Source organism: Canis lupus, chromosome 12, assembly GCF_011100685.1.
Source record: "Canis lupus familiaris isolate Mischka breed German Shepherd chromosome 12, alternate assembly UU_Cfam_GSD_1.0, whole genome shotgun sequence".
NCBI classification, from domain to species: Eukaryota; Metazoa; Chordata; class Mammalia; order Carnivora; family Canidae; genus Canis; species Canis lupus.
Window position 1 is genome coordinate 7,972,190 of NC_049233.1, and position 15,691 is coordinate 7,987,880.

At 40.3% G+C, this 15,691-nt stretch overlaps 1 protein-coding gene across 1 annotated transcript in view; it reads left to right on the forward strand.

Annotated features, from left to right (window-relative positions):
• The window catches only part of DNAH8 (dynein axonemal heavy chain 8), a 357,024-nt gene that overhangs the window by 167,786 nt on the left and 173,547 nt on the right, over positions 1 to 15,691 (forward strand). Inside the window, exons 45-50 of the mRNA XM_038553950.1 lie at positions 1,138 to 1,325; positions 2,281 to 2,367; positions 2,463 to 2,570; positions 3,808 to 3,942; positions 13,099 to 13,260; positions 15,442 to 15,688. Of these exons, the coding sequence (XP_038409878.1) occupies positions 1,138 to 1,325; positions 2,281 to 2,367; positions 2,463 to 2,570; positions 3,808 to 3,942; positions 13,099 to 13,260; positions 15,442 to 15,688 (927 nt within the window). The remainder of the gene's footprint in view (positions 1 to 1,137; positions 1,326 to 2,280; positions 2,368 to 2,462; positions 2,571 to 3,807; positions 3,943 to 13,098; positions 13,261 to 15,441; positions 15,689 to 15,691) is intronic.

Sequence of the window (15,691 nt, forward strand, 5' to 3'; positions counted from 1 at the left end):
TTTCTGAAGTGAGAATCCTGTGTACCAGCTCACGCTGTAAGCCCCAGCCCCAGAGGGATGCTCTTGCGTGCCTCTCCCATTCCTTCCCCCAAATCAGCAGAGGCAGGCATGTATCCTGCACGCAGGAATTGGCATTCGGAATGAGGAAATAACACAGAAATGCAGAGATAACAAAGTCTCAAAAAATACTTGGAGAAATTAGGGAGGCATCCCAAATAGCTAAGAGACCTACCCACCACTAAACGGATTCATAGAGGAAGCAGGAGAAAACAGGAAATAAAATCAATAGCTTCAAAGGGATTCATGAATTTATATAACACGCAACCGGTTGAAGAAAAACAGGCTGTTATGAACAATAAAGCAATGGGAATAATAAATTAATGAATTAAAAACCTCTGTTGAGTTAAATAATGATCTAACCAAGAGAGAAATGCAGAGAGAAATGGGAAGTTTGGCAGAAAAGCCTAAAGGTCATAGGGATAGATAGAAAAGTTCCAACATCCCTATAATGGAAATTCCTAAAGGCGAGAAAAAAAAAAAAACAAAAAACAAACTAGAAGGAGCACAATAATAAAAGGAAGGAGAACATTTCATGCAGCTGAAGACAATGTTTTCATCCTTAGAGATTAGACAGGAGCAGTGTTCATAATACTGGAGTCTTCTTTGTATCAAGTTTGTAAGGAATACGTAAAACTCTCTTTGACCCTTTTCCGCCTCATCCAGCGTCCCTGCATGTCTCTCATTGCAAGAGGAAGGAAAGTGATCTGACCCGGAAAGGGCATCCCTCATTTTGTCAGTTTCCCCCAGCGTTATGGCTCTTTCAGCCCTCCATCCCCCCTGGAAGTAGCACTTCCCAACTGAATCAAAATTTATCACCCTGTGGCATCCCTGCATGTAATGACGTGCCTGTACTTTGATTTTGGCAGTGCACTATTTTCATTGTTTCCAGGATGATGTGCAAATAATTAAACCTCTCTCTGTCACTAGAATTAGATATATCTTTACAAACAGCCAGATTTGAAACTTTCTATAAATTATATTTCAATATATAATTGTTTGCACTTTAGAGAAGTGATTTTTTTGCTTGGTAGGGGGTATGTTACAAAGTAAAACTTCAAATTAACTTCTTCCTGCCAGGTCTTGCACAGTCTGGTTCTTGGGGCTGTTTTGATGAGTTTAACAGAATTGAACTGCCTGTGTTATCAGTGGCAGCCCAACAAATTTATATTGTTCTGACAGCAAGAAAAGAGAGAAAAAAACAGTTCATTTTTTCTGATGGTGATTGTGTTGATTTGAATCCAGAATTTGGAATCTTCCTAACAATGGTGAGAACATGGTCTTTAAATGCAATGTGATTAGTCTAATTACTATAGATTTAAATAAAAGAAAGCATATGTTTGTTAGTAAATGATTGACTATTCAGAGGTCATGAGTGATTCTTATCATATGATTTTTTGAGTAGCAAAAGTAGCCTGGAGAGAAGATAAAATGGTAATATGTTAATGGTAATACTAGCTACAGTTTAGTGATCACTTGTTATGTGTCCGGTGCTCAACTAAATGTTTTCTGTATTTTATCCCATAGACTAGCTACAGTAACAATCCCCAAATCCCAGTGGCTTAAAACCTCAAAGATTTATCTCTCCCACATGCCACATGTTTTTATATGTTCTTTATATAGTTAAATCCTTATGTTGCAAGATAACGCAAAATAATCTGAATTTTAAGTGTCTCAGTAGACAAAGATAAATTATAGAAAGCAAAATCGGGAAATTTTCTGATAAGCTTTATTGTAAGCAAAAAAAAAAAAAAAAAAGCTTTATTGTAAGCAAATATAAGCAAAGCAGTTGGGGGTAAACAATAACCCAGAAGTGATCAGTTATAACTCAGGAAATGGGATGAATGAATTTATTGTGTGATACTATGGTGTAGAACAATTTAAAAGAAGAGTAACATTCTTCTTGGATTAAAGGGGTACCTGGGAGGCTCAGTGGTTGAGCATCTCGTGATCCCAGGGTCCTGGGATTGAGTCCCACATCAGGCTCCCTGCGGGGATATGTGTGTATGATTTTGTTAGTATAATGAACATGGAAATATGTAGGAGGAAGTGATACAACCTTAAAAATATGAATGGTCGAATACATATTTTTGAGAAAGGAGGGATTTTTTATGAATCTAATGTTTTGCAATACCAGCTTACAATATGAACTAGGAATTTGAATGTATTTGTATTCATGAAATGAAAATTATATCAATAATTCAAAACAATTTTAATTTTTAGAACCCTGGATATGCTGGGCGCCAGGAACTACCAGAAAACTTAAAAATTCAGTTTAGAACTGTTGCTATGATGGTTCCTGATAGACAGGTAGGCACCAAGATTTAAAAACATAATATAATTTATGTTCCTTACTTGTTTTTCACTAATGTTGTTGAAAAAAATCTCACAATCTTAATTTTCAGATCATTATGCGAGTCAAACTTGCAAGCTGTGGTTTTCTTGAAAATGTTATCTTGGCCCAAAAGTTTTATGTTCTTTACAAACTCTGTGAAGAGCAACTTACCAAACAGGTAACTGTAAATCTGTTTTTCTCTAGCTGCAGAACTTGATTTTTTACTTTGCGATTTTACCTTGATAAATATTAATCAGTGAGTTTTAAAAATCTTGGCTCTTTTCTAAGATATATTTATAATTCATTTATTTGTGTATTTTTAAAACCTTTTTTAGTTTGAAATCATTATGGAGTTTCAATGAAGTTGCAAAGAAGTGTAAAGGAGGTCCTGTGTACCCTACTTCCTGCAATGTTGACATTTAAAAAAAAGATTTTATTTATTTATTTGAATGAGAGAGAATAAGGGGCAGAGGTGAGGTGGAGGGCAGAGGGAGAGGAAGAAGCAGACTCCTTGCCAAGCAGGGAGCCCCACTGGGGGCTCGATCCCAGGACCCTGGGATCACAAGTGGAGCTGAAGGCAGATGCTGAATGGACTGAGCCACCTAGGCACCTCAGTGTTGGCATTTTGTAACTATAGTACAATAACAAACAATAAAACCAGAAGACCGACATCAGTACAATCCACAGAGTTTATTAAGAGTTCGCCAGCTATTACACACACACTGTGTGTGTGTGTGTGTGTGTGTGTGTAGTACTATGCAGTTATGTCACATGGGTCCATAACATGGAGATTCATGTAATCTCTACCACAATCAACATACAGGATTGTTCTGTCACTGTAGGGTTTTCCTCATGCTACCCTTTCATAGCCACACCCACCCCTCTTCCAAATCCCTAACCTCTTGCAACAAAAATAATTTGTTATTCCAAGAATGTTACAGAAATGGAATCACAGAATGTGTAACCTGTTGTTAACATATTTAAATCTGTTTGCTGTATGGACTGTATCAGATTGTAATATTCTCAAAGTATATTTAAATTGTGAACTTCCCATGGGGTGCCTGGGTGGCTCAGTTGGTTAGGTGTCTGCCTTCAGATTAGGTCATGATCTTAGGGTCCCGGGATCAAGCCCTGCGTTGGGCTCCCTGCTCAGTGGGGAGTCTGCTTCTCCTTCTCCCCTTCCCCCTGCTTGTGCTCTCTCTCTCCCAAATAAGTAAATAAATAAAATCTTAAAATTCCCAATGGAATGATCATTTTGCAATCAAAGGAAAGGCGAGAGACTGAAGCTAATGGAACTTTGCTGCTCAGCCCCTCCAAATAGCAGTGTGTACCTAATAGAATATCTCCGTGTGTATGCATGGTGAGTCTACATTTAGAACTGTTCACTGAAACACTCTTTTTTACCCCCATCTCAGGTTCATTATGACTTTGGGTTGAGAAATATTCTATCTGTATTGAGGACACTTGGATCTCAAAAAAGAGCCAGACCAGAAGATAGTGAACTGAGCACTGTCATGAGAGGACTGAGAGACATGAACCTTTCCAAGCTGGTATCTCCCTTCTCTGAATTCACTTCTCCTTCCAGATTCCTACCTGACTGTTTCCCTCCTTAGCTGATACATGGGGGTTGGCTCAGGTTGAGCTCTGAGCATTAATGATTACAGGGACATTGTGCCTCTGAAGCTACTACCCCTGTGCCTCCACAAGGCAAAAAGCCCATGGCCTTGTATGTGCAACATGGGCTGGAAATGCATCCTCTTATCAGCTATGAACCATAAAATAGGCTTCATTGGTGGGCTCTGGCCCCCAAACTTCAGTCCAGCCTTCTACCATTACCCATAATGTAACACAAACTCTAGAACATGGATATCTTGGCTTCTTGGATTTACTGAGAACCATGAGAGCTTTCACTTTCTCAGAATCTAAGTACATTTTAGCTATGTCTCTTCCAAAGCATCAGCACCACATTTTCCAAAAGTGCATTGAAAGTTCTTTGTGAAGATGATCATAGCTATCTTGCTGCTTTCATACTTGTCATATGACAGCCAGCTTCTTCGAACCAACTGGCAGACAGGTACACAGGTATTTATTCAAGGGCATCTATGTTGGGGAGGGAGGGGCAAGGGGGTGGAGGAGTAGGGTCCTCAACTCACCTGGCCCCACAAACTTACTTAGATAACTTTCAAAATATCCTGAGCACCTACAAATTCGACCTGAGATTTAAAGAGAAAACAGCTGGAATGCTACAGAGAGAAAAGTTTTGGCTTCTAACAAGAAAGGAAGGAGGAAAATAAATAAATAAAATATAAAGTGGTGGAGGGGAACCGCGAGGAGCCGGGCTAAAGTGAAGCGATGATAGACTACAGGGTGGGAAAGCCCAGCCCTGGAGAAACAGTAACTTTAAAAATCCATGCCGGAGTTTTCCCTGATGGAAAAGTGCTCAGCAAGGAAATCGGGCAGAATCACAGGAGGAGCAACGAAGCCTCAAGATTCCCGGAGTCACTATAAGAGGAGGGGCACCTGGAGGAAACTTCCCGCAAACCACGGTTTGATATCAGTAAAGGGCTGGCGTGCCACAGCCCTCCGGGCCATTTGGGAAAAGCCAATCAGTTGGGCAGGCTGGCTCCAGACGGCGGTGGCTGTATCCCATTCCCTGGGAGGAGGTCCCTGGGAGCGTGGGTCCAGCAGCACGAGCCCAGGATCCTTGGGCGCCCAAGCGGACAAAGCCAGTTATCCTCCCTTCCCCCCAGGACAGGTGGAAGTGGGGAGGGCCCAGGACAGTGAGGAATCTCCTGCCGCTGGGGACCCCCAAGCTGTGCAGATCAGTGCACCTGCGCTGCCCCTGGGAGCATCTAGGCCAGTGCGGACTGGGAGACTACGATTAGTTACTCATGGGGAGCTGACTCCAGGGCTGCCGCCATTGATGTTTTTCCTCTTTGTTTCACCATGTGCCTGGGAGAGGTGGGGCCTCTGAGGAACAAAGGCCTCACAGGATAAACAGCTTATACTGAGCCAGCACCTGACAAGGGGTAGAGCATCTCCCCTCAGGCACACACACCTGAGAATCAGCGCAGCAGCCCCTCCCTCAGAAGACCAGCTGGAAGAACAGGGGAAGAGTGAGTTTACTGATGAAGCAGGGCTGGAAAGCTCCAGGACTGAGGGAAAATAGTACACAGAACTAGATGGTCCTTTTTTTTTCTTTCTTTCTTTTTCCATTATGACTCATTTTTATATCAGACTAAACATTTCCAACATTTTTTCTCTTTTCCCACCCTAACTACAATAATTTACCAGCTCTTCATTTTTAAGTTTTTTCCTTTTTGACTTTCATATTTCTACAATTACATGTCTTAGATATATTTTTCACTTCTGGATTCCCTTCAATGTACCAATTTAATTTTGGTAGATATATGAGATAAGGGTTTTTGTTTTTTGTTTTTTTCTGCCTTGTTTTATTTTACAATGGTGGAAGTTAGCACCTTCTAAAACACAACCAACATACACCCAGAACCAAGTGGAACACTGTGTTGGTTCATCCTGTGAGATTATATTCTCTCTTCCTTGCCATTCTGCCCCCTCTTTTATCTTGTTTATGTTTTTTGTGGTCAATGTTGGGGATTTCTATAAGTATTGCCGGTTTATATTAATTTGGGATTGAGCATCTTCTAACATACAGAACAAAATACATTGAGAAACAAGAGGATTGCCTTCTAGGACTCCTCAGGTAGACTACATTCTCTTTCCACTACCACTTCTTCACGACCATCATCCCCTGTTTTTTTTTTTCTCTTTTTCCTCATTTCTTTACTTTTTTTTTCTTTTTTCTTCTTTGTTTTTGCTTTTTTGCTTTTTATTTTTACTTCTTTATTTTAAAATTTGTTTTTCACTTTGGTGGTCATTTTGTTTTATTTTGTTCTGTTCTTTTTCTTTTATTTTCTGGTCTCTGACCTCTTCAAAATCATCTAGGGTGTATTTAATTTAGGTTGTGGTTGATATTTTTGACTCAGCCTGTCCTACAGCCACTCTGCAATGGAAAAAATGACTAGAAGGAAGACTTCACCACTAAAGAAAGACCCTGAAATAGTACTCTCTGCCACAGAGTTACAAATTTGGATTTAAATACGATGTCAGAAAGTCAATTCAGAAGTACAATTATAAAGCTACTGGTGGCTCTGGAAAAAAGGGTAAAGGACTCTAGAGACTTCATTACTTCAGAATTGAGATCTAATCAGGCCAAAATTAAAAATAGATTAAATGAGATGCAGTTCAAACTGGATACCTAACTGGTAGGGCTAATGAGGTGGAAGAGTGAGTGACATAGGAGACAAGTTGATGGTAAGGAAGGAAGCTGAGGGGAAGAAAGAGAAAAACAAGAGCCTACAAGGAAAGGCTTAGGGAAATAAATGATAGCCTGAGAAGAAAGAATATACGTCTAATTGGGATTCCAGAAGAGATGCGAGAGAGAGAGAGAGAGAGAGATTGAGAGAGAGAGAGAGGACCACAAATAATATTTGAACAAATCATAGCTGAGAACTTCCCTAATCTGGGGAAGGAAACAGGCATTCAGATCCAAGAGATAGAGAGGACCCCCACACCCAAAAATCAATATAAAACGTTCAACACCTCAACATTTAATACTGAAACTTGTAAATTTCAAAGATAAAGAGAAAATTGTTTTAAAAAAGATTTTATTTATTCATAAGAGGCACAGAGAGAGAGGTAGACACATAGGTATAGGGAGAAGCAGGCTCCTTGTGGGGAGCCCAATAGGGGACTCTATACCAGGACCCCAGGATCATGACCTGATCCAAAGGCAGACACTCAACCACTGAGCCACCCAGGTGCCCTAAAAAGAAAATTCTTAAAGTGGCATGAGACAAAAGATTCTTTCCTCATATCCGGAAAAATGTCAGATTAACAGCAGACCTATCCACAGACACCTGGCAGGCCAGAAAGGCCTGGCAGGATATATTAAGGGTATTAAATGAGAAGAACTTGTAGCCAAGAGTACTTCATCCAGCAAGGCTGTCATTCAGAATAGAAGGAGAGATAAAGAGCTTCCCAGATAGGCAGAAACTGAAAGAATATGTGACCACCAAACAAGCTCTTTAAGAAATATTAAGGGGGACCCTGTAAAAGGAAGAGGGAGCCCAAAGAAACGATCCACAAAAACAGAGACTGAATAGGTAATGTGATGACACTAAATTCCTATCTTTTGATAGTTATTGTGAATGTGAATGGGCTAAATGATCCCATCAAAAGACGTAGGGTATTGGGCTGTATAAAAAAACAAGACTCATCTATATGCTGTCTGCAAGAGACTCATTTTAGACCTAAGGACACTTTTAGCCTGAGAATGAAAGGGTGTAGAACCATTTAACATTCAAATGGTCCTCAAAAGAAAGCTGGGGTAGCCATCCTCATATCAGATAAAGTTTATACCAAAGACTATAGTAAGAGATGAAGAGGGACACTATATCATACTTAAAGGGTCTATCCAACAGGAAGACCTAACAATCATGAATATTTATGCCCCTAATGTGGGAGCTGCTAAATATATCCATCAATTAATAACCAAAGTAAAGAGATACTTAGATAACAAAACACTAATAGTAGGAGACTTCAACACGACATTCTCAGTAAATGACAGATATTCTAAGCAGAACATCACCAAAGAAACAAGGGCCTTGAATGATACACTGGACCAAGTAGACTTCACAGATATATACAGAACTTTCCATCTGAACACAATTGAATACACATTCTTCTCAAGTGCACATGGGACTTTCTCTAGAATAGACCACATACTGGGTCACAAATCAGGTCTCAACTGATACCAAAAGATAGAGATTGTCACCTGTATATTTTCAGACCACAATATTTTGAAACTTGACTCAATCACAAGAAGAAATTTGGAAGAAACTCAAACACGTGGAGGTTAAAGAGCATCCTACTAAAAGATGAATGGGTCAACCAGGAAATTAGAGAAGAATTAAAAAGATTCATGGAAACTAATGAAAATGAAAATACAACCATTCAAAATCTTTGGGATATAGCAAAAGCAGTCCTAAGAGGGAAATATATTGCAATACAAGACTCCTTCAAAAAAAAAAAAAAAAAAAAAAAAGGAAAAAAGGAAAAAAAATCAAATACACAAGCTAACCTCGCACCTAAAGGAGTTGGAGAATGAACAGCAAATAAAATCTACACCAAGCAGAAGAAGAGAGGAAATAAAGATTCAAGCAGAACTCAATGAAATAGAGACCAGAAGAACTATAGAACAGATCAACAAAACCAGGAGTTGGTTCTTTGAAAGAATTAATAAGATAAATAAACCCCTAGCTAACCTTACTAAAAAGAAAAGAGAAAAGACTCAAATTAATAAAATCATGAATGAAAGAGGAGAGATCACAACCAATACCAAGGATGTACAAACGATTTTAAAAACGTATTATGAGTAGCTATAGCCAACAAATTAGGCAATCTAGAAGAATGGATGCTTGTATGGAAAACCACAAGTTACCAAAACTGGAACAGGAAAAAATAGAAAACCTGAACAGGCCAATAATCAGTGAGGAAATTGAAGCAGTCATCAAAAACCTCCCAAGACACAAAAGTCCCAGGGGAATTCTATCAAACGTTTAGAGAAGAAATAATACTTATTCTACTAAAGCTGTTCTGAAAGATAGAAAGGGACGGAATACTTCCAAACTCGTTTTGTGAGGCCAGGATCACCTTAATCCCCAAACCAAAGACCTCCCCAAAAAGGAGATTTATAGACCAATATTCCTGATGCAGACAGATGCAAAAATTCTCAACGAGATACTAGCCAATAGGATCCAATAGTACATTAAGAAGATTATTCACCATGACCAAGTGGGATTTATGGGTGGCTCAACACTCATAAAGCAATCAACGTGATAGATCACATCAAGAGAAAAAAACAAGAACCATATGATCCTCTCAATAGATGCAGAGAAAGCATTTGGCAAAGTACAGCATCCATTCCTGATTAAAATGCTTCAAAGTGTAAGGATAAAGGGAACATTCCTCAATATCTTTTTTTTTTCATTCCTCTATATCTTAAAAGCCATTTATGAAAAACTCACAGTGAATATCATTCTCAATGGGGGAAAACTGAAAGCCTTTCCCCTAAAATCGGGAACATGACAGGGATTTCCACTCTCACCACTGTTATTCAACATAATACTAGAAGTCCTAGGCTCAGCAATAAGAAAACAGAAAGAAATAAAAGGCATTAAAATTGGCAAAGAAGAAGTCAAACTCTCCCTCTTCACAGATGACATGACACTGTACATAGAAAACCCAAAAGACTCCACCCCAAGATTGCTAGAACTCATAAGGCAATTCGGCAATGTGGCAGGTTACAATATCAGCGCACAGAAATCAGTGGCATTTCTAACACTAATGAGACTGAAGAAAGAGAAATTAAGGAATCCCATTTACAATTGCACCCAAAAGCATAAGATACCTAGGAATAAACCTAACCAAAGAGGTAAAGGATCTATACTCTAAAAACTACAGAACACTTCTGAAGGAAATCGAGGAAGACACAAAGAGATGGAAAAAACATTCCATGCTCATGGATTGGAAGAATTAATATTGTGAAAATGTCTATGCTACCCAGGGCAATTTACACATTTAATGCAATCCCTATCAAAATACCATGGACTTTCTTCAGAGAGTTGGAACAAATCTTCAGATTTGTGTGGAATCAGAAAAGACCCCGAATAGCCAGGGGAATATTGAAAAAGAAAACCAGACCTGGGCACATCACAATGCCAGATTTCAGGTTGTACTACAAAGCTGTGATCATCAAGACAGTGTGGTACTGGCACAAAGACAGACACATAGATCAATGGAACAGAATAGAGAACCCAGAAATGGGCTCTCAACTCTATGGTCAACTAATATTCGACAAAGCAGAAAAGACTATCTGCTGGAAAAAGGACAGTCTCTTCAATAAATGGTGCTGGGAAAATTGGACATCCACATGCAGAAGAATGAAACTAGACCACTCTCTTGCACCATACACAAAGATAAATCAAAATGGATGAAAGATCTAAATGTGAGAGAAGCACCAAAATTTTAGAGAACACAGGCAGCACCCTCTTTGAACTTGGCCACAGCAACTTCTTGCAAGATACATCTATGAAGGCAAGGGAAACAAAAGAAAAAATGAACTATTGGGACTTCATCAGGATAAAAAGCTTCTGTACAGCAAAAGAAACAGTCAACAAAACTAAACTAAAGGATAACCTACAGAATGGGAGAAGATACTTGCGAATGACATATCAGATAAAGGGCTGGTATCCAAGATCTGTAAAGAACGTGTTAAACTCAACAGCCAAGAAACAAACAATCCAATCATGAAATGGGCAAAAGACATGAACAGAAATTTCACCAAAGAAGACCTATACATGGCAACAAGCACATGAGAAAATGCTCTGCATCACTTGCCATCAGGGAAATACAAATCAAAACCACGATGAGATTCCACCTCACCCCAGTGAGTGAGAATGGTGAAAATTAACAAGACAGGAAACCACAAATGTTGGAGAGGATGTGGAGAAAGGCGAACCCTCTTGCACTGTTGGTTGGAATGTGAACTGGTGCAGCCACTCTGGAAAACTGTGTGGAGGTTCCTCAAAGATTTAAAAATAGACCTGCCCTATGACCCAGCAATTGCACTTCTGGGGATTTACCCCAAAGATACAGATGCAGTGAAATACTGGGACGCCTGCACCCCAATGTTCATAGCAGCAATGTCCACAATAGCCAAACTGTGGATGGAGCCACAATGTCCTTCAACAGATGAATGGATAAAGAAGATGTGGTCTATATATATAATGGAACATTAGTCAGCCATCAGAAAGGACAAATATCTGCCATTTGCTTCAATGTGGATAGAACTGGAGGGTATTATGCTGAGTGAAGTAAGTTAATCAGAGAAGGACAAACATTATATGGTTTCACTCATATGGAGAATATAAGAAATAGTGACAGGAATTAAAAGGGAAAGGAGGGGAACTGAGTGGGAAAAACTATTGAGGGAGACAAAGCACGAGAGACTCCTAACTCTGGGAAATGAAGAAAGGGTTGGGGAAGGAAAAGTGGGCAGGGGGTTGGGGTAACTGGGTGATGGGCATGGAGGGCACTTGATGGGATGAGCACTGGGTTTCATACTATATGTTGGCAAATCAAACTTCAATAAAAACAAATTTAAAAAATTTAAAAAATTTAAAAATTTTGGGGGATGCCTGGGTGGCTCAGTGGCTGAGTGTCTGCCTTGGGCCCAGGGAGTGATCCTGGGGTCCCGTGATCGGGTCCCACATCGGGTTCCCTGCATGGAACTTGATTCTCCCTCTGCCTCTCTCTCTGCCTCTCTCTCTCTGTGTCTCTACTGAGTAAATAAATAAAATCTTTTTTTTTTAAAGATAAAATAAAAAATTTTGGAACATTAAAAAAAAAGGGATCTATGTGTTACATATTGTGCCTGTGCCCTGGGAGCACAAGAGAAAGAGGAAGAAATGGTTCTTAGGAAGCTCCCAGTCTAGTTACAGAAACTAACAACTAACATCCAGTGGCTCCCTACCATTACAGAGTTTTTTTCGGTGATATTGTCTTGGTTGTGTCTCAGCAACTCTGTAGGGTATGAATGGCTAGTGTGCTCATTGCCTTTTGCCTTTTGAGGAAACCAAGTCTAGAAGACTCACCCACAATCACAGTCAGTTGAGAAGCTGGAACAAAAAACCACAAGACTTTCTGACGCCAAATCCTCTGCCCCTTTCAGAGGATAATAGTCTTCTTGAAACTGCTAGGCAGGAATTCCAGAAGGCAACAGAGGAGTCCCAGAGAATTAGGAGATATCAAAGGGGCCAGCAGTTGAGAACATGGTGATATTGATATTAATGAGGATTAATTAGGGTTAGTTTTCTCAAATCTACAGCTTGTAAGGAAGGCAGAGCACTGCTCTGATGGTTTTCCAGCCACTGTTGGATGAGCCAGGCAGGTAGGATTATGGCTCTTTTCTTTTCTTTTCTTTTCTTTTCTTTTCTTTTCTTTTCTTTTCTTTTCTTTTCTTTTCTTTTCTTCTTTCTTTCTTTCTTTCTTTCTTTCTTTTCTTTCTTCTTTCATTTCTTTTTTCAGATTTTTATTTATTCATGAGAGACAGAGAGAGAGAGAGGCAGAGACACAGGCAGAGGGAGAAGCAGGCTCCATGCAGGGAGCCCGATGTGGGACTCGATCCAGGGACTCCAGGATCATGCCCTGGGCCGAAGGCAGGCGCTCAACCGCTGAGCCACCCAGGGATCCCCTATTTTCCTAATTTAAATGGAATATTAATACTCTATTTTCATGGGGCTGGGACTATTACTTGCATGTTTTTAAAGTTAACCCATATACCTGTTTGTGAGACGCATGGAATTCCTATGATAAAGTAATGAGATCAAACCTTGAGCAGTAGACTGTAGAAGATGTTGAATGCCAAAGAGCTCTGGGTACAATGCTATAGGTAATATGGATTCAGAGGTAGTGTTTAGCAATTGGTTCTAGAGGATACAAGTCATGGTAAGAGAGTGGTATATGATTTTCTGGGCATCTAGTGATATAAGTGGTATGACCTTCCTCACCGGCCCATAATTATTTGTTGGCTGAAGAAGTATATTTATTCTCTGCCATCTTAGGTTGATGAAGATGAACCCCTGTTCCTCAGCTTAATCAATGACCTGTTTCCAGGATTACAACTGGATAGTAGTACCTATGTGGAACTGCAAGCTGCAGTAGCCAACCAGGTTCAGATAGAAGGTTTGATTAACCACCCGCCCTGGAATCTCAAACTTGTGCAGGTAAAGACATTTTAATCTATTACCAGTATCATAACAAGTGTGTGTTGTCAAAAGATCACCATTTGAAGAGAAGAATGCAGGATATTAGTTTTACTTATGTAACGGTTGAAAGTAAATGAAAAACATCTTTGCAAGCAGAGTCCTCAGGAGGATGTGTTGATCCGAGAGAGAGAGAGAGAGAGAGAGAGAGAGAGAGAGAGAGAGAGAGAGAGGATTGAACCTGCCTTGCAGTAAACAAGCAGTGATTTACTGAGATTACCTATTTCTGGGGAGCAGGTTGGGCAGTAGCCAGAATCTCAAGAACAGTTGGGAGGAGAGTAGGCGTTTTTTTAGATTTTATTTATTTATTTGTGAGAGACACACAGAGAGAGGCAGGCAGAGAGGGAACCAGGCTCCTCACAGGGAGCCCAATGCGGGACTCGATCCCAGGACACTGGGATCACGACCTGAGCCAAAGGCAGGCGCTCAACCACTGAGCCACCTAGGTGCCTCAAGTAGGTTATAAAAAGCTGGGGAGATGGAGTGACCCTGCTGGCTTCTTGTGTCTGTCTGGCAGTATCACTCATAGCTGGGGACCTTCATGGGCATGGGGTCTGAGAAATCCAGGAATGCTGCTTTACTTCTGCTTTGGGTATGGACAAGTTCACACCTACACTAAAATTTTAATCCTTTGCCTGTGTCTCTTGGTGTCTTTTTGTCCATCACATTTCATCCTTGTGACACCCAACAGTTGACTCAGCAGAGTCAGGAAGGACTGGTGGAGATGGAGGATTAAATTTCTATGGGCCTGATGTTTCAGGAGTATTTTCCAGGGCATTTGGAAATGAGGGAGCTGAAATTGTGGAGGATGTTAAGAACTGCATTTGAAAAATAACAGTTCTTATTTTAACTTACTGTTCTTGCCAGAAGTGAGAGTGTCTAAGACATATCCAAGTTTCATAGGAAAATATGTGAGGAACAGTTTTTAAGTATTTTTCATCACCCATGGATTGGAAGCCATTAAACACTTTTTTTTTCAATTTCTAGGAAATTTTTCAAAATTTCCTATGTGACATATGCATCTAGTATATTGAATACTAAAGTCATAGTCATCTCAGTGGGTAGGGGACTAGAATATGGTGGTGGTACCCAGTGTCAATAGTGTTACTCTTGAACAGAATGTGATGGGCTGTGACTTTGCTGCTTCTAAATGATGGGTTATAGTAGTAATGCATTTTCCTCTAAAATGGTAGAATAACATAACTTCTGCTTCTGATCAGCTGTGAGCTTTTGACTTCTTATTTTTATTAAGAAAACAATAGAGAGGACGCTGTAACAGACTCTGTCTTGTTCTTAGCATGTCTCCTTGAATCTCCTTTACCCTAACCCTGTGCCCTTTCCCCGGCTTCTGCGTGATTCTAATAGCCCACGCTCACCATCCTTTCAGGACGACTGGAGCCACTTGGCTAGCAGGCACTGCCTGGGAGTTTATTTTCCATCCCCCTTAAACCAAACTCTCCTTAGTTAAAGACTGATGGGTGATGGAGTGAGTAGTAGAGTCAAGCTCCCTTGCTTCCCCGTGAACAAACGCAGGTGTAACTTACATTCCAGCGTGCCCCGCAGGATCTGTGTTAAGGCTTCCCTCTAAAGGATTTTGTCCTCGATCGCACCCTGTCTGACTTCCCTTTCCTGTCCTGCTTCCCCTACCTCCTTGTCAGTTTCTCCTGGAGCATTGCCTGAACGAATCGGTTGCAGGGACATCCTCCTCTCAAGCTGGTCTTCACTGTGATGGTTTGCTTTGCCGCCAGGGGGCGGCATCATCACATTGAATGCGCAGAAAGCTTGTGCCTGGAAAATCCTATGTTATGGGCAAACCCAAATCACCAGGAATAGTAGTTTGAGAAGCAAAACCTAGATCCCGAGTTTATTATTTCCAAAATGTCATTAGAGTTTCACATTGTCATAATTTTAATCACTTTTTTTTTTTTTTTTTTTTTTTTTTTTTAACTGTGGCGCTCATTTGCTACCTCCTACATCTAGTGAAACCATTTGGGGGAGGGCATTTTTTCATCTTTTAAATAGTGAACTAGTTACTTTAGTAGGAGCTTATTTAAAGCCGCTTAAATTTCAGCACGCTGCTTCTGCAAATGTCAGCAAGAGACTCATTAGTTACATTTTTCAATTGATTGCCCTGTTGTGCAGTTATATGAGACATCTCTGGTGCGTCATGGTTTGATGACTCTAGGGCCCAGTGGTTCTGGGAAGACAACTGTCATAACAATTTTGATGAAGGCATTAACCGAGTGTGGGAGGCCTCACAGAGAGATGCGAATGAATCCCAAAGCGATTACTGCGCCTCAGATGTTTGGCAGACTGGACACTGCTACTAATGACTGGACAGATGGGATTTTTTCCACTCTGTGGAGAAAAACATTAAAAGCTAAAAAAGGTA